General features: G+C 36.9%; 1 protein-coding gene across 2 annotated transcripts in view; it reads right to left on the bottom strand.

The window, feature by feature from the left end:
- MUC4 (Mucin-4) overlaps positions 1-20,194 on the bottom strand; it is a 60,584-nt gene that overhangs the window by 13,087 nt on the left and 27,303 nt on the right. The window contains exons 10-14 of one of the 2 annotated variants that reach the window (XM_051212454.1): positions 17,971-18,076; positions 16,372-16,510; positions 11,890-12,100; positions 5,410-7,162; positions 3,216-4,413 (exon numbers count right to left, since the gene is read on the bottom strand). In XM_051212454.1, the coding sequence (XP_051072640.1) occupies positions 3,216-4,413; positions 5,410-7,162; positions 11,890-12,100; positions 16,372-16,510; positions 17,971-18,076 (3,407 nt within the window). Of the gene's footprint in view, positions 1-3,215; positions 4,414-5,409; positions 7,163-11,889; positions 12,101-13,397; positions 15,370-16,371; positions 16,511-17,970; positions 18,077-20,194 lie in introns of those variants that run through there. The other variant, XM_051212455.1, reaches the window with a different exon arrangement.

Raw genomic sequence — 20,194 nt, 5'->3', positions numbered from 1 at the left:
GTGGGACGACTGTAGCCTGTAACTTCTTGGGAATTGATTGAACAGGTTTTGTTTCTTGATGTACACTTGCATCTTTAGTCGCGACCACTGGCCTACGTTCTAGTGGTGTTTGTGTTTCTGAATCCATCGTCACTGATCCTGATTGTGTTTGGACGTCGAATAACTTTGGTGGCAAGATAACCGGTGGTGGTCTCTCTTCCATCGTCTGAGTCTCTGTGTTAATGGTGGTCGGTTGTACCATTGCTTGTAATTTTTGTGTACAGTTGGTACTGGACGTTTCTCGTGTTGTGTAAGCAACTCTTTCATTTCGATTACTGGTCTACGTTCTTGTGGTGTTTGTGTTTCTGAATCTATCGTCACTGATCCTGATTGTGTTTGGACGTCGAATAACTTTGGTGGCAAGATAACCGGTGGTGGTCTCTCTTCCATCGTCTGAGTCTCTGTGTTAATGGTGGTCGGTTGTACCATTGCTTGTAATTTTTGTGTACAATTGGTTCTGGACGTTTCTCGTGTTGTGTAATCATGTCTTTCATTTCGACGACGGGTCTCTGTTCACCTGGCGTTTGTGCTGCCTGTGACTTAAGCATACTTCCAAACTGAGTCTGAACATCGTATGTTTTCAATTTGAATGACGTAAATGATTGTTCATCTTTTAATGTCACTCTCTCAGTTTGTGTCGGTGTTTCTTGTGTTTGTGGTTCATGATGCGTAGTTTTCACCATGGGCATGACAACAGGTTGTGCTAATAAATCTGTTTGTGTAGCCATGTTTTCAAGTGGTGGGACGACTGTAGCCTGTAACTTCTTGGGAATTGATTGAACAGGTTTTGTTTCTTGATGTACACTTGCATCTTTAGTCGCGACCACTGGCCTACGTTCTAGTGGTGTTTGTGTTTCTGAATCCATCGTCACTGATCCTGATTGTGTTTGGACGTCGAATAACTTTGGTGGCAAGATAACCGGTGGTGGTCTCTCTTCCATCGTCTGAGTCTCTGTGTTAATGGTGGTCGGTTGTACCATTGCTTGTAATTTTTGTGTACAATTGGTTCTGGACGTTTCTCGTGTTGTGTAATCATGTCTTTTATTTCGACGACGGGTCTCTGTTCACCTGGCGTTTGTGCTGCCTGTGACTTAAGCATACTTCCAAACTGAGTCTGAACATCGTATGTTTTCAATTTGAATGACGTAAATGATTGTTCATCTTTTAATGTCACTCTCTCAGTTTGTGTCGGTGTTTCTTGTGTTTGTGGTTCATGATGCGTAGTTTTCACCATGGGCATGACAACAGGTTGTGCTAATAAATCTGTTTGTGTAGCCATGTTTTCAAGTGGTGGGACGACTGTAGCCTGTAACTTCTTGGGAATTGATTGAACAGGTTTTGTTTCTTGATGTACACTTGCATCTTTAGTCGCGACCACTGGCCTACGTTCTAGTGGTGTTTGTGTTTCTGAATCCATCGTCACTGATCCTGATTGTGTTTGGACGTCGAATAACTTTGGTGGCAAGATAACCGGTGGTGGTCTCTCTTCCATCGTCTGAGTCTCTGTGTTAATGGTGGTCGGTTGTACCATTGCTTGTAATTTTTGTGTACAGTTGGTACTGGACGTTTCTCGTGTTGTGTAAGCAACTCTTTCATTTCGATTACTGGTCTACGTTCTTGTGGTGTTTGTGTTTCTGAATCTATCGTCACTGATCCTGATTGTGTTTGGACGTCGAATAACTTTGGTGGCAAGATAACCGGTGGTGGTCTCTCTTCCATCGTCTGAGTCTCTGTGTTAATGGTGGTCGGTTGTACCATTGCTTGTAATTTTTGTGTACAATTGGTTCTGGACGTTTCTCGTGTTGTGTAATCATGTCTTTCATTTCGACGACGGGTCTCTGTTCACCTGGCGTTTGTGCTGCCTGTGACTTAAGCATACTTCCAAACTGAGTCTGAACATCGTATGTTTTCAATTTGAATGACGTAAATGATTGTTCATCTTTTAATGTCACTCTCTCAGTTTGTGTCGGTGTTTCTTGTGTTTGTGGTTCATGATGCGTAGTTTTCACCATGGGCATGACAACAGGTTGTGCTAATAAATCTGTTTGTGTAGCCATGTTTTCAAGTGGTGGGACGACTGTAGCCTGTAACTTCTTGGGAATTGATTGAACAGGTTTTGTTTCTTGATGTACACTTGCATCTTTAGTCGCGACCACTGGCCTACGTTCTAGTGGTGTTTGTGTTTCTGAATCCATCGTCACTGATCCTGATTGTGTTTGGACGTCGAATAACTTTGGTGGCAAGATAACCGGTGGTGGTCTCTCTTCCATCGTCTGAGTCTCTGTGTTAATGGTGGTCGGTTGTACCATTGCTTGTAATTTTTGTGTACAATTGGTTCTGGACGTTTCTCGTGTTGTGTATTCATGTCTTTCATTTCGACGACGGGTCTCTGTTCACCTGGCGTTTGTGCTGCCTGTGACTTAAGCATACTTCCAAACTGAGTCTGAACATCGTATGTTTTCAATTTGAATGACGTAAATGATTGTTCATCTTTTAATGTCACTCTCTCAGTTTGTGTCGGTGTTTCTTGTGTTTGTGGTTCATGATGCGTAGTTTTCACCATGGGCATGACAACAGGTTGTGCTAATAAATCTGTTTGTGTAGCCATGTTTTCAAGTGGTGGGACGACTGTAGCCTGTAACTTCTTGGGAATTGATTGAACAGGTTTTGTTTCTTGATGTACACTTGCATCTTTAGTCGCGACCACTGGCCTACGTTCTAGTGGTGTTTGTGTTTCTGAATCCATCGTCACTGATCCTGATTGTGTTTGGACGTCGAATAACTTTGGTGGCAAGATAACCGGTGGTGGTCTCTCTTCCATCGTCTGAGTCTCTGTGTTAATGGTGGTCGGTTGTACCATTGCTTGTAATTTTTTGTGTACAGTTGGTACTGGACGTTTCTCGTGTTGTGTAAGCAACTCTTTCATTTCGATTACTGGTCTACGTTCTTGTGGTGTTTGTGTTTCTGAATCTATCGTCACTGATCCTGATTGTGTTTGGACGTCGAATAACTTTGGTGGCAAGATAACCGGTGGTGGTCTCTCTTCCATCGTCTGAGTCTCTGTGTTAATGGTGGTCGGTTGTACCATTGCTTGTAATTTTTGTGTACAATTGGTTCTGGACGTTTCTCGTGTTGTGTAATCATGTCTTTCATTTCGACGACGGGTCTCTGTTCACCTGGCGTTTGTGCTGCCTGTGACTTAAGCATACTTCCAAACTGAGTCTGAACATCGTATGTTTTCAATTTGAATGACGTAAATGATTGTTCATCTTTTAATGTCACTCTCTCAGTTTGTGTCGGTGTTTCTTGTGTTTGTGGTTCATGATGCGTAGTTTGCACCACTCTGAAATCCATTTCGTGCTGCATTCCAGTTGATCGTTTATCTGTTGTTGGCTTGTAATCTAATAATGTCTGGAATGCTTGGGAAATATTTATCGTCCCTGACTGTGTTTGGACGTCATAATTTTTACTTCTTATTCGAGTGAACGTTTGTTGGCTCCTCATTTTTACTTCAGCTTCTGGTGAACTTTCTATGGTTTGTGTTTCTTTTGAACTACATTTAACGAATGTTTCGACGTCTTTATCTTTTGTTAATATACCGAATTGAGTCGTTACATCAAATGTTTCTTTCTGTTTCGCCCTCACCAAGTTCGTCGATATTAAATTTTCTCTAGTTATCTCTTCTGTTTGCATATTTGTATGTTTAAATGCCTGTTTGATATCTGCCTGTACTTGTCTGCTTTGACGATCTGTTTTTGGTGGCACTTGGTATGAACCTAGGTGCCTTACAGCACCTTCTGGTTTTGGATCTACTCCCACTGAAATAATTGAAGGAATCTCTGACTGTGTGGATACTTCATGGTTTACCTGACCAACCTGACATATAACATCGTTGACAGCCTTCGACACAAACTTCGGTTCCACTCGGAATCCCATATCTGTCTGAATCTCCTTAGTGTATGTTGGTGTTTTGGCACTTTGAGTTCCCGCTGGTAACATTGAAGTTTTATGAGGTTCATCTATCTGGATCCCTGAAGATTCCATAACACTTCCTACTTGACATACTACATCGGACGATGGTTTGCGTAACATATGCTTAATTAAGTCGGCCTGTTGGTAGGCATCTACGGTTTCTTTGTACGATGTTATCGGTACATCCTGTGTTTCTATTGGCTTCACATACACCGGTTGTTCTTGTATTAGTTCAGCTTGTGTTATTTTCGATGTGTGGACAATCCCTGTTTGTGTGACGACATCGTTGGCCATCTTCTTTTCCCACACGTGAATCGGGTCAATGCCAGTATCCTTGTATGCTGGTCTAGCGGTGACATGTTCAACTGATTGTGTCGATACTTCATGGTTTACCTGACCAACCTGACATATAACATCGTTGACAGCCTTCGACACAAACTTCGGTTCCACTCGGAATCCCATATCTGTCTGAATCTCCTTAGTGTATGTTGGTGTTTTGGCACTTTGAGTTCCCGCTGGTAACATTGAAGTTTTATGAGGTTCATCTATCTGGATCCCTGAAGATTCCATAACACTTCCTACTTGACATACTACATCGGACGATGGTTTGCGTAACATATGCTTAATTAAGTCGGCCTGTTGGTAGGCATCTACGGTTTCTTTGTACGATGTTATCGGTACATCCTGTGTTTCTATTGGCTTCACATACACCGGTTGTTCTTGTATTAGTTCAGCTTGTGTTATTTTCGATGTGTGGACAATCCCTGTTTGTGTGACGACATCGTTGGCCATCTTCTTTTCCCACACGTGAATCGGGTCAATGCCAGTATCCTTGTATGCTGGTCTAGCGGTGACATGTTCAACTGATTGTGTCGATACTTCATGGTTTACCTGACCAACCTGACATATAACATCGTTGACAGCCTTCGACACAAACTTCGGTTCCACTCGGAATCCCATATCTGTCTGAATCTCCTTAGTGTATGTTGGTGTTTTGGCACTTTGAGTTCCCGCTGGTAACATTGAAGTTTTATGAGGTTCATCTATCTGGATCCCTGAAGATTCCATAACACTTCCTACTTGACATACTACATCGGACGATGGTTTGCGTAACATATGCTTAATTAAGTCGGCCTGTTGGTAGGCATCTACGGTTTCTTTGTACGATGTTATCGGTACATCCTGTGTTTCTATTGGCTTCACATACACCGGTTGTTCTTGTATTAGTTCAGCTTGTGTTATTTTCGATGTGTGGACAATCCCTGTTTGTGTGACGACATCGTTGGCCATCTTCTTTTCCCACACGTGAATCGGGTCAATGCCAGTATCCTTGTATGCTGGTCTAGCGGTGACATGTTCAACTGATTGTGTCGATACTTCATGGTTTACCTGACCAACCTGACATATAACATCGTTGACAGCCTTCGACACAAACTTCGGTTCCACTCGGAATCCCATATCTGTCTGAATCTCCTTAGTGTATGTTGGTGTTTTGGCACTTTGAGTTCCCGCTGGTAACATTGAAGTTTTATGAGGTTCATCTATCTGGATCCCTGAAGATTCCATAACACTTCCTACTTGACATACTACATCGGACGATGGTTTGCGTAACATATGCTTAATTAAGTCGGCCTGTTGGTAGGCATCTACGGTTTCTTTGTACGATGTTATCGGTACATCCTGTGTTTCTATTGGCTTCACATACACCGGTTGTTCTTGTATTAGTTCAGCTTGTGTTATTTTCGATGTGTGGACAATCCCTGTTTGTGTGACGACATCGTTGGCCATCTTCTTTTCCCACACGTGAATCGGGTCAATGCCAGTATCCTTGTATGCTGGTCTAGCGGTGACATGTTCAACTGATTGTGTCGATACTTCATGGTTTACCTGACCAACCTGACATATAACATCGTTGACAGCCTTCGACACAAACTTCGGTTCCACTCGGAATCCCATATCTGTCTGAATCTCCTTAGTGTATGTTGGTGTTTTGGCACTTTGAGTTCCCGCTGGTAACATTGAAGTTTTATGAGGTTCATCTATCTGGATCCCTGAAGATTCCATAACACTTCCTACTTGACATACTACATCGGACGATGGTTTGCGTAACATATGCTTAATTAAGTCGGCCTGTGTTGATTGTGCTATTTGAACCTTTCCTATTTGACACACTATATCACTTTTCTTCATATCTTGTCTTATCATTTGTTCATTACTGATGATCATTGATGACATCTCCGTACTTGCGTTTATTGTTATCCTACCTATTTGACATGCGGCTTCAGTTGTTTTCACTGGGTGTTGCCATACCTTTTTGATTTCTGCTTGAACTCCAAGATTTTTCTTATTTCTTTCTGTATTCTCTATTTCTATTTGTGTTCCAATTGTTTGTGTAACCTGTCCTATTTGACAGATAGCATCTAGTACGCTGTATTTTCGTGCACCTTTTTGTGATTCAGGTACGTCCATTTTCACAACGGTTTCTGTGATGCTTTCCGACTGAGTGGAATTATTCTTAGTGATAACACCAGATTGAACTATCGCATCCAAAGTTGGCTTTTTAAGCGTTTGTTGCAGCTTGTAATGTTCTAATGTCTGACATGAAGCATTCGCTGTAATTTGACCTATTTGACATAATACTTCTTTAACTGAACGCTTAGGACTGTATTCATGATAGTCATCTTGTGTGCCCGCATCGACTTTTGAAACTCCAATTTGAGTTATTGCATTTCTTACTTGTTTTCTTTCAGGAATCGTCGCTGGCACAAATTGTCTTTTAGATACACATAAATCTATTTTATTACGACCACCGTCACCGTCGTCATCAGAAATTTGAGTCCCTGATGTTTTGGTTGTAACACCGATTTGTGTAATAGCATCAAGTGCTGGGCATGGAATTGATTCTGATCTTGTTCTAGACGATAATCGTGATGTTTCTCTCACTATAGATTGAGGTGATCTTGCATCTATTGGATACATTTGATTATTACCTGTCCAATTGTCAGATATTGTACTAGATTTTAAACTAGAACTTATTCTAGAATTGGTTATACTAGAATCAACATTCGGTTCATGTTCATATCGGCTACTCCATCTTTTCACACGATTTATCAATTGATCCAACTGAGACTGACTCTCATGTTGTAACTGACTAAATAAAGAAAAATAAGAAAAGTATAAAAATATAAACCATTATGATTACACATATGCTTGTTAAGACATTGTTAAAACATATATCACACAATTCTGATAAACTTCGTCTTCTCATTGCATTATTGAAATTTATCAAATGGACTAATTGTTTTAAATAAACCAGTATAGTATTTTAAAATAAATTGTATTTAATTATGTAATGATCTTTCTTCGACCCTTTTTCAAATATAATTTGAACAACACATATAAGCGAACAGTTGTTTTCAATTAGATCGTCATCAGGCTTTACTCTAATATATATGAATATTTATACGAAAATGTTAAACCAATCAAGGCAATATGGGTTAACAATCACAATGAAATTTTCCGCCTCTTTCCGTTTGTATTCTTCATCATCTAATTATTTACACACTTCTTATTACGTAATAATTTTAATGTTTTGTGTTGACTATTCCAGGTCTATTTACCCACGTTTGACCTTCTATTTCCAACGTTTAACTATTGATAAGACTTTTGTTATCGTATTTTATTATCCTTACTACTATCAGTACACCTGTCTTCCTACTATCAACGTGTATTTTTACCTATTATGTGTGGTGACATTCTATTTCATTGTGATTATCGACCCATATTGCCTTGATTGGTTTAACATTTTCGTATAAATATTCATATATATTAGAGTAAAGCCTGATGACGATCTAATTGAAAACAATTGTTCGCTTATATGTGTTGTTCAAATTTCCACAATGGGAATCTTCACTATTCTAAAATATAATTTGAACAATTCTGATTCAGCAATTTTAATAATGTTTTAGCTAATTTTATTTCAATCTCTATTTTCTTTTTTCTAACCTTTTGACGTACTTCCCATTAAAATACATTGATCTAAGCCTTTATTATTTTTTAATCCAAGTAAATCGCCTAATTTGGAATTTGATAGTAAAACGAACAAATGGTTATCACCATGTACTGATAACAGTTCATTATTATCTATCTGTTCACATTGATATTGAAGTTATTCCACAGTATAAAGTAAACTAATCAATCCACAATCCTATGCTGATAATTGTTAATATGCACACTCGTGACTAACTCTGAGAGGTAATTCCGTGGTCTTAGTGAGAAGCTGTGACCAGTGAAGCTAATCCGTGTAGAGTGTGTAGTAGTTACTCACCGAAGACAGTGGAAAGTGGTCGCGCAATGTCGTAAATTTATTGGAGTTAGACATCCACACTGTTGGACTGAGACTCAGTGGTCTGGAGGTTAGGTGTTTGCACACGAGACCGAAGGTCTAGGGTTAAATTTCCGCGTTCGTGGTCGCAGATACACACTTCTGAGGATCCTCATACTAGGATGAAACATTGGTCCAGTGCTTCCAAGTTTCCGATGCTGGTCTAAGTCAGTCAGCTACAACGTAGGACCAGGCACATTTGCTGGCCTAACTTATATTGGTTATTACTTTGAATTAGAGTATATAATGAAATGAATAAATCATTAGTTTGTAAAATTCTGATTAAGAGCAGTGGAATATTTAACTTATACTCTGGTAAAAGATGAGTCACAAAAATCCAGTAAAATTACAACTCAAACAAAATGGACACATTTTACATAACGTGAAGTTAGTTGGTTGGCACATGATTATGTTAAAGAATAAAAAGTGGTGAAGAATTGGAAGTAATATGTTACAAATAATGAGAACGAATAAAGTATATCGTGGAAATAATCAGATTTCAGCGCGAAATTCGTTCTTGCACTACAGCTGATCAGAATTGGTTACGTGTTCATGAATTTTTAATACATCTCAATATTTAATATGTGTTTGATATTTAGCACTTCCCTGCTCAGTTAGTTAGTGAACGATATATGTAACAGTATAATTTTCATTGCAGATTTGATTTCAAATACTAATCTGTAGTTTATTGGCTCGTTTCATCCACTAAGTTGGGATACGTCACAATAGCGTGTTCACAAATGATATAAGTTAGTAATTTTAGACGATTAGATTGAAGTCTCTAATGAAAATTACAGTCTTATATGAAGTATTGATACGCTAAATGAACGGGAAAGTAGTCGGAAATGCTAGATATGGCACTTTTATTGAACATTGATAGAGGATAGTTGTCTTCACACAGCTGAGAACATTTCCTCATGAAACCTAGTAATTCATATGTAAGGGTAGGGTACTCATGTTAAAACTTTATCAATTACAAGTATACTACATTTTTTATCATAAATCCTTTTATAACCAAACACTGTTTCCTCGGCTGGAAAGTGGTTCAAGGTTATCTGTATAATTTACTTCCACTAGATAATGAATACTTTATCGTTTTAAGGTATAAATACTAAAGTTTGACTTGATAATTTTGAAAAAGCTGAGTACTGAGTGGATCGTTATTAATAAAAATAATATATTTGTAATAACCCAATAAATATAAAAATTAGATTTTCTGACATTTCGTGACTCAGTGTAAGTCACTTCGGAGAATGAATAACTAAGTCAAAATTAATCCAAGTTTAGATCGTACAGAGTAACAACGTTAGAAAAACTAATTTTTCTACCCATTGGGATATTACAAATATATTATTTCATTTACTTCGTCGTTTTATTCTTGTGTTTATTGTGTCTTCGTAACTTAGCCCGACTATACTATACTGACGGCCCTGAGTGGCTAATCAAAATAAGTCTAACCCATGCGCAAGTTAAAAACGCCATTACGGATAGTTGTTACCAGAACTCATGACCTCTGTTATATTTTTTTATTTCGAAAGGATTGGATGATGGTTTCCTTGGGGAATGAACTGTTAAGGTCAGGATGTTTGGGTTACGGATTGTCGGATTTGAACTCAGGATTAAGGCTAGGAGTATTAGTGTTAAGGAGCTTTTGGGTTATGAGTTAGGTTTGAAAAGATAAGGAGCCAAGAATTATGTTCTAAACTGATTACAAAACCATGATATCCAGCCTGAATTATCGATATTAAGCACTATAAGTTCATTAATGATTTAGAAACTCTTAACCCTCTGTATTTCTATTTTTTTCTATATTTCCAAGCTCCTACCCGGGACCTGCATTCTGATTGGCTGTTCTCAAGGCTATCTGTAAATATACTGAAGTTCGTTTGCATGGGACAGACTTGCCACTTATTCTCTTCACCTTATCATGTCTATCTGACAGTAGTAGAGTAGGCATTGTAAAAAACCTACAGTGGAGCTAATCTGTGTCGGGTAGAGACAGGTGTCTACCTCGTTACAATGGAAGATGGTCGCGTAATTTCGTGGATTGGTTGAGGTTAGACATTAACACCATTTGATACCGGCCCAATGGTCCAGTAGGTTAAGCGTCCACGCGCGAAACTGAAGGCCCTGAGTTCGAAGCCCGCAAGCGGGATCGTGGATGCGCACTGCTGAGGAGTCCCACAATAGGACGAAACGACCGTCCAGTGCTTCCAGGTTTTCAATGGTGGTCTAACATCAATCGGTTTATGATCTCAATTAAAAATAAATACAATTGTTGTCATTAATTTACATCATTATCATCCCACATGAACCTGTATATATTTAAGTCTGTTGAGCCCATTAATTAACCTATTAGGCAGATAGACAGTGCCATTTTGATATGCATTAAGTCACCTGTATTCTCTATACATATCTCTTCATGCAACCGATGAGCACAAGTAAAAGCTACGCATTTATTTCTTTTACTTGCTTAAATGTTAGTTGCTTAAACCTCTTGATGAATCACCCGTATATTCCTATATATTTTAGCTTGTTAAATCACATTAATTTCTTCGTTAATTAATCAATTTCCCTCTTCCTATCGTTTACTTGCCGATCGTTAGATATGAGCTATGTCTGGAATAAACTGTTTCCACAACTTCATTCCGACTTTTGGAAACCGCACATCATTAAGAATTATAGTAATAACGGTTATCAAGTCGATTAATATATGAAGTATAAGGATAGTAGCGGATATTCGACAACAAATTGTACAGTAACTGAAATTTTTGGAAATGAAGAACCTATTGGGGCAATAATTAGTTTTCACATTTGTTAGCCTATCTTAGAGGATCAATGATCATAGAACTTGTTTTATGTGGGAAACAAATTATATCAGAAATCAAAAGTTTGGAGATCAGTCGATTCTATGAGGATAACAGGTGATATTGATTGATGACTTCATACAGTGACGAAAGCTGTAAACTTTCAATTATTACTTTGTAACTATGAGTGACTTAGATAGCTTTAGATTTCATGGCAAAATGAAATTAATGATGTGCTTTCCTCAACCGCCAAATATGCTACAAATTATGTCCAATCATGTCTTTGAAAAAAAACTTTTTAATTCAAGTTAGGAGTTTCTTGAATCTATCAAATATGAACACCTTGTTAGTATAGTCTGAATTTATATACATGTTCGATAGCTTCCATCACAAAATACTATCGTTTGTACAATAAAGTGAGAATCAGAGGGCGCTGGACAACTACCTTTACTCATTTCGGGACTGCACATCAATTTGCACACAGAATCGATCCTATGATTCTGAGGTGACTACAAACCCATTAAGCTATTAAGTTCAAAGCCAGTGTCTCGTAATTCCAACTTCAATTAATTCATGATGTGTGACACGATAATCATTCAATTCCATAAGTGAAAACCACCTCACTGGTGTGTGTTTTGAGAAAACTAAGAAAAAAATAATCCCAACAATTATTGAAAATTAACTAACTCTATCAACGATAATTCGTGATCAACTCGTTTTTGATCTGCATCGATTTCACGTAAATAATTTGTCATATGAGTTCCAGCCGGTTCAGATTGTGCACGTAAATGGTCCATTTGCCGTTCATGATCACGTAGTCTTAACAATGGACTATGCATACAAACAATATCTTGTTCTCTTAAAACTACTCCGCCATGTGAACTACGTTGTCGACTAACTAATAAGGAAAAAGCAGTAAACAGAAAAAAATTTTAATGAGCAATCTTATCATAAGTAATCAGTAAAAAAGGCCTATAGGAAAGTATTTATTGAATATAGCGTAAACTATTCACTATGCTATAGGTATCAATGTCAAAGCTAGACTTGATAGTTTCAAATAAATTACGCATTGGATAGAAAGTTATTGATACACATATGTTTTGTTATATTCCAATAAGTAGGAAATCGTATTTTCGACGTTTCGCGACTTAATGTAAGCGACTTCTTCAGAGTCGATAAATAACCGAATTACTCTGAATAAGTGGCTTACACTAAGTCATGGAACGTCAAAAATATAAATTTCCTACTCATTGGGACATAACAAAAATATATTTATTATTCACCATACTCTTAGAAATGTAAATAGTATGTTCCGTTTTAGTTAATTTATGTCGTATGCCACTATCTCGCCTAATAGTCAGAAATGGTGGGCGGCCTATGCTCCTCCACGAGGAGTAACAGGCGTAAGTAAGTAATGGTCAGAAAATAGCTTAAATAACCTAAGTTACGTGATTGATTCGAGTATATTACTAATGATTTAGACCTGATAAACTGAAGAGATTTATTCTTTGCTCAGATTAGATTAGTATAACTACTAATTACGAAATATTTGAACGAATTTTCACCGTAATACTACAAATATCTCAAAAAGCGTCAGTTCGAATGTTGCGCTCAAGCTAGTTATCTTTAGTATTCGATAACTCTCTCTACTTATAATGTTGAATAGATCACGTGACTATAATTTACACTTGATCGACCGAGTAGCACAAACCATCATGCGAAGACGATCTAAATTATCTTAACAATAGGGTGGAATAAAATGTCTTTAAAACAGAATAGTCATCTTATGTATAGGTGTTCAATCGACAACACTCATTTTAACCCTCGAACTAGTAAAAGTTCAGTTTATACCAACTCTGCGTCAACATTTATATTTGAAATCAAATAAATATTGTCACAACTAAATACGTCTGTCTGTTGATTTTTATGACGCTTCGTCACGTATGCTTACCTGTAGATGACTTAATTTTTTTTCTATACAGCAACTTAATTAAGGTCTGCCCTGATATTTTATTGAATAGTAAGTATGGTTCATCATTGTTAATCCCACCAATATATTACCTTGTTTATATAAGATGGGTTAACAGATAAATTTCCCGGCTTAGTTTACCTTGTAGAAGCTATTTCCTCTACATCTGAGTATTTACGCAGGCCAAATCTCCTAGTAGTATTATAAATTTACTCAAGACTATTCAAAAGCCAGAACACCGGCTGTAGAGACAGTATTTTGTTAATGACTATAAAAACCCTCAAGAGCGGAGATAGCAAGCAAACAGGGAAACAAGTGGGTGTGTGTATCTATGTGAATGTTAAAAATCCATATATATATATTTATGAGTGTTAATCGATTGTGCATAAATTATTGCCTATGTTTACAACTAATGAGAGAGGAGAAAGATTATTGATGTATGGACACGCGTTCAATCAGATTCACACATAATTTTATGTGGTGGATTAAATGTCTAAGATACAGCAAGTATAAACAAATAATAAAATAGTTGAATGGGCTTACTACAACCTACAAAAGAGTCTGTGATCTACAAACTTGCAGTGAATGATGAGTCATACCACTGGACCAGTGGGTCCAAAAGTACTTAAGATATAAGACAATTTTGATCACTGTTACAATTAGGTTCTTTTAATAATAGAATGACAAAGACACCGATTTAGTTTGGGCACTGTTCATGTGATATGAATACACTTGAAAAATTCATGAATGCTAACTAATTTTGGTGTTTTGTCCTCTTAGCTAGATGGTTTGGTCGTGGAGCTTTAATCGCTATTCTGAATGACGTCATCAACACAAAATTCAAGTAGAAGTAAAGTGTTAGTTTGTCCATATATGGCTCACAACTTATTCTGTAGATCTCGATCTTGATTGAATATTGTTGACTTCTTTATTTTGATTATATCTCCCATTGATTTGATCCTTGGTTCTATATCTGTTCATAATTTTTCTGATTGGTTAATAAATTGGATCGATTTCACAGTGTTTGTTGACTGCTGATTGGCCTGAATGCCAAGCTTCTGAAAACTCCGGTGTTTTTAGAATTCTCTCTTTCCGAGATCTCAACATTTTTCCAGTCGAATGTGTGTTCAAAGTTGTCCACATGTATTGATATAAGCGAGAATATGACCGCTCATTGATGTTCGTGCAGTCGAAGATGAAGTGGGCGTCCACTTTGTTCGATGTAGTGTTTTTCGCACATGGAATTCTTTATTTTGTAGATGATGGTCGGTTTTTCTACTTTTGTCATTTCATCTTTTGGCTTGCACAGTATTGATTGAAGTGATTTTGTTGGTTTATGTGCTAGACCTATTCCACGAAGCTTCGACAATCTCGTAATTTTTGATATGCCTTTTACATATGGTAGGATGGTCCGTTTGTTGGTTTCTGTGCTTGATTTTGTTTCTGCTGATGCATTTGGTTGGTATTTTTTGATGAAGTTGAGTGGGTAGCCATTCTTTTGAAAGGTAGTCTCAAGATATTTCTCTTCATTTTTCCGCACCGCAAGTGTGTGTTGCAGTGTGTCCTTGCCTTCTTGGTTTGTGTATATTCGGCCTACCGTAGAATTGAAGGAGTACTTGTCCATTGGATTTTATTCTCCATTAATCTTACTTTGATATTTGTCCTGCTTTGACAAGCTTGTTTGAAGTCCTTGAGTTTTGGTTGTCTAAGCTTTTGACTGAATTTCTGTCTATTGGTTTGTCTACACTTTTATCCCCAAGTAGTTCCTCGGCTTTCCTGATATATTCTTCCTTATCCATAATTACTGTAGTGTGTACTTTATTCACTGGGACTATGACAATATATTCTCTAGTTCTGAGTTTATTTAAGACTTTTTGTTCTTGTGGAGTCAGTTGGATGTTATCTTTCTTCCGTCGAATTGACTAACTGATTTTCTAGCATTGAGTTTTCAGCATAGCCTGTAGCTCGTAATTCTCATCATGTATAAACACATAAGTACTCGGAGGTAACTAGGACGAAGCAACTATCCAATCTTTCCTGAATTTCAATGGTCTATTTATTTTCAATACACTAGATATACTTTCACAGTGTTTTTTTCCCTTTTGAGATTTTATGTAACATGTCTATGAGTTATAAGTTTGTGTATTCAACTTTAAACCGTATTGTTTGTGTTCAAGCTACTGATACCATCCTAGTTGCTGAAATCAAAATTAGTGAAACTTGGTTTGAATCTATTCTTTTATAATATCACTGCTTTGTCTTTTGAGAAGTTGCACTTCAACAAATAATAAAGATCAATATGTCATTCAAAAGTTTACGATAAACAATTTGATTTTAAGCACATTATCATTTTGATAGAACAATGACAAGAATGTGTTAAACGATTGTGTTCTTTTCTTTTTTTTCTTCTTTTTCTTTCAAATACATATTCATTATCATTATACATCCATATCATTAACATATGAAAAGGAATAGGATTACTGAATTATTTCATTTTAAAATTTATCATTGAATTCACTTAAGATAGAAAGGTATTTTCAGTACAATAAACTATTAGTTGTAATGTATATACTCAGATACATGTAAAAGATTTAACAAAATATTACTCCTCTGTTACACGTAGTGACAAGCATTAACTTAAGAATAGTAAGTATAGTTATTTGTTAAGATCCTGTCAATTATATCATTTTAGTTAGTAAACAATATTCCGTATTTATTATTATTATTATTATTGAGTTTCATTGTACGAACTATTTTTATTATTCTCTTAACATTCCAAAACTTATTCTATTTAATTAAAACAAAGAATGTTATTCACTTGGTGTTGTTTTACTCGTATCTTTCCATTGTTATTTAGGACTGAAATAGATCAGTCTCATGTTGGCATATGTGCATCCTGTGCGGATTGCCTTGATATAACCTTAAGTTACAAGCTTTTTAGGCAAAGATCGATGGTTGCTAGCAGTGGAATCCAGGCCGCATGTTTCGTCTTATTTGGGACTCGTCAGATGGATGTGCCTGCATCCTGGAGTGAACATCAACTCTGGGATGCAGGTACATCCAGCTGACGAATCCCAAATAGGACGAAACGCGCGTCCTGGATTCCACTGCTAGCCACTATCTATCTTTGCTTAAAGAATGTTATCTTTTATAGAGAAACGAAAAATAGTACAATGTAAGTAAATAAATATATTACTTACTATCTGTCATTTTCAATCTCTCTGTAAATGCATATATAGCTTGACTTAATTCAACTGCTCTTGTATCATTAGGTAACAGAAGACCTCTTAAATCTTCCAGAAAATTATCCATAGCTATTTTATGCTGATATTGAATATCCTGTATAGATTTAAAAAAAGGAAAACATAAATACGAATAAGAATCATCAACTTGTTTGCAGCTCTAGACAAACAATCATTACTGTATATGCAAAGATGAATAGTGACAAGTAATAGAATACAGGATATATATATTTTTGTCACACTTTGAGACTCATCAATTGAATGAACTTATATTTCAATGTGTTGATGTTCACTACGAAACTTGAACTTTAACACCTTTGGCTTTAAACGTTTAAGACGTAATCCATTAAGCTAATGAATCCAGATAATCGCTAGCTTGTACGATGGGGATGAATTTTATGTTTTTCCAAGAAATGTAAATATTGCTAACTCCATGCTTTATCATACCAGAGTGTAAAGTAAATAAAATTCATATTCAGTCAGTATTCGGAAAACATATTAATTGTTTAAAACTTTATTATGTTACTAATGTCAGTTGAAGGCTTAGGAACTCCTTAAGACATCAATAAAATTGCTGTATAATCACATAAGAGTCAATCCTGAAACACTATTACGATTACATACTACTTGTAAGTAGCTTCATTTAATAAACACAAAAGTTGTTGCAAGTGAACTGGTAGATGACTTTTATGATAAGAAAACATCTTGATCTGAAGAACCAATGAGAATCCTAGTGAGAAGATCAATCGATGGCAGTCAGAAGTGACCTAAAGGACAAGTGCACTTTATTGGCCAAGAAATGGATCAATTTTCTAAGCATTAGAGTGGTATTATATATATATATATATGAATGAGTAATCATGCGTTTTATTCGGTAGGCCAATATACTTTCTCGCTCAAGTAGTCAGTTGAGGGAGGGGGTGAACGCTTAACACACTGTGTATCTGTACCAGATTTCGGAAGCCACACATCATATCACACGTGCTCAAGCATGAATATGTATATTTCTTTCTCTTCAATGACAGTTTATTATTTCCCTCGGTTGTTTTTAGAAAGAAATAATTAACCAGTAAACCTCTCAACTTTTACAAATCGCCACTTTAACATCCTTTATTAGGAGTCATTGTGTTCTGCTTATGATGAAATATTTTTCTATCACTCAAATGCTGAATTCTAAATAAAAAAGAAAATGGTCGTATATTTGTGAAAATAAGATTCATTTATTAAAGTAACCTTGAATATTGATTATTTTTATTCTTAAGCCACAATAAAGTTGGTTTTCCTAACTGGGACCCGTTTAAAACAAAGAGAGAAATGGATACCCATTTCCTCCTTATATCAGAGATTTTAATAGTCCATACTCACAAACTAGCCAGGGGTCGTACTCAGGACCTTCATGTCACTTAGAGAATGTTTAACACTACTCTAAGTGAGCATTCAATAATTTACATTTCCAAGTCTAACCAAATCTTTATTTAGCCCGATATAAATGAAGATCAACTGAAATATTCTCAAAATAACTAAACAATAAAAAGTAAACTAAAGAATAAAACTTACTCCATTTTCTGCCATTTGATTTAATAAACAACTGTAATATGATCTTAGTCGTTCACGTGATCTTTCCACAAGTAAATCCCATGATTCAATACATTTTTCACGAAGTCTAAACAATGCAACAATTTAATAAATTGCTTAATGATTGTTGAAAAATGTGTATAGACATGAATGAAATAATAACTGATTAGCTTGTAACACTTAACTTTCAATCATTTGATCACAGGTTCGAAACAGGTTTCATATCCTTTAATCTAACTGACTAATTAACATTATATACTGTTATGTGCAAATTATTATGCACTAAAACAAAGCTAACAAAATCTATAGTTGGTAAAATTAGAAAGAAGTTTTTTAATATCAAAATTGTAATCAAACACAAAGTGTTCTTAAGCATGGAGATAGATACATGTTCACTTGTTCAGTTTAGTTGATATAGTATACCATAATCATTTTCAAATAATGTTAACTTTCAAAAAAAAATAATAAAACACTCAAATTTCATTCTTTAGCTTCAAATGGAAAACAAAACTATGCTTGGATGTTATTTCATGAAGATCCTAAACATTCATTGTTATTGTAGCGTAGAAGTGAGAAAAAGTTTGTGCAACATGTACTCTAATTTACGTAAATTGTTTACATTAGTTTTGAATAGCTTTGATCTGTAGCAATATATTGTTTGTTTGTTTGTTCTTGAAGCTTACAAGTGTTCTTGTTTACAGATTGAAAAAAGTTTATTTTCAAATGTGTCTACTATATACCTAGATATTATTTAGAATGAAAGAACATATATCAGCTTAGTTCTACAATTCACTTGGTATTGTTCGGCTTGTATCTTCCCATTGAGGTTTAAGATTGCAGTTGATCAGTCTGTTATTGGCATACGTGCATACTGTGCGTATGCCTCGATATTACCTTAATTCACAAGCCAAACAATAACAAGTGAATTTAAATTCACCCCATTGCACAAGCAGGTGGCTATCAGGACTCAGTAGCTGAGTGGATAACGCGATGGCGTTTGAAGCGAATGGTACTGGGTTTGAGTCCCAGAGTGAACAACAACTCTGAGATGCAGGTACATCCAGTTGACGAGTCCCAAAGAGGACGAGACACGCGTTCAGGATTCCACTGCTAGCCAATATCCACCATTGCTTACAATTAGTTCTACAATGGTTGAAAATTTTATCTTTGAATATTCAATCAACTGTAATCGCTCAACTAATCTATATGCTGAAATGCATGTTTGATTACAGAATTTGGCTAAATCTACTTAGGTATTTGCATATCTGAATTGTTAAAACCATAGAAGCTTTTTAATTATCCATGATATAATGCCTGGACTTCCTGTATATAAGAAGTATGTATTATATTTGTATTTAACATAATTTAGAATTACCTATAATTAATATTATTATTATTATTAATATTATTATTATGATCATTATTATTATTATTATTATTATTATTATTATTATTATTATTATTAGTAGTAGTAGTAGTAGTAGTAGTAGTAGTAGTAGTAGTAGTAGTAGTAGTAGTAGTAGTAGTAGTAGTAGTAGTAGTAGTAGTAGTAGTAGTAGTAGTAGTAGTAGTAGTAGTAGTAGCAGCAGCAGCAGCAGCAGCAGCAGCAGCAGCAGCAGCAGCAGCAGCAGCAGCAGCAGCAGCAGCAGCAGCAGCAGCAGCAGCAGCAGCAGCAGCAGCAGCAGCAGCAGCAGCAGCAGCAGCAGCAGCAGCAGCAGCAGCAGCAGCAGCAGCAGCAGCAGCAGCAGCAGCAGCAGCAGCAGCAGCAGCAGCAGCAGCAGCAGCAGCAGCAGCAGCAGCAGCAGCAGCAGCAGCAGCAGCAGCAGCAGCAGCAGCAGCAGCAGCAGCAGCAGCAGCAGCAGCAGCAGCAGCAGCAGCAGCAGCAGCAGCAGCAGCAGCAGCAGCAGCAGCAGCAGCAGCAGCAGCAGCAGCAGCAGGAGCAGAGAGAGAGCAGCAGCAGCAGCAGCAGCAGCAGCAGCAGCAGCAGCAGCAGCAGCAGCAGCAGCAGCAGCAGCAGCAGCAGCAGAGCAGAGAGCAGCAGCAGCAGCAGCAGCAGAGCAGCAGCAGCAGCAGCAGCAGCAGCAGCAGCAGCAGCAGCAGCAGCAGCAGCAGCAGCAGCAGCAGCAGCAGCAGCAGCAGCAGCAGCAGCAGCAGCAGCAGCAGCAGCAGCAGCAGCAGCAGCAGCAGCAGCAGCAGCAGCAGCAGC

The sequence above is a fragment of the Schistosoma haematobium genome, chromosome ZW (genome assembly GCF_000699445.3).
Source record: "Schistosoma haematobium chromosome ZW, whole genome shotgun sequence".
In the NCBI taxonomy this organism is placed as follows: Eukaryota; Metazoa; Platyhelminthes; class Trematoda; order Strigeidida; family Schistosomatidae; genus Schistosoma; species Schistosoma haematobium.
Note: the sequence above shows the minus strand (reverse complement) of the source record. Positions and strands in the feature narration are given on the sequence as shown.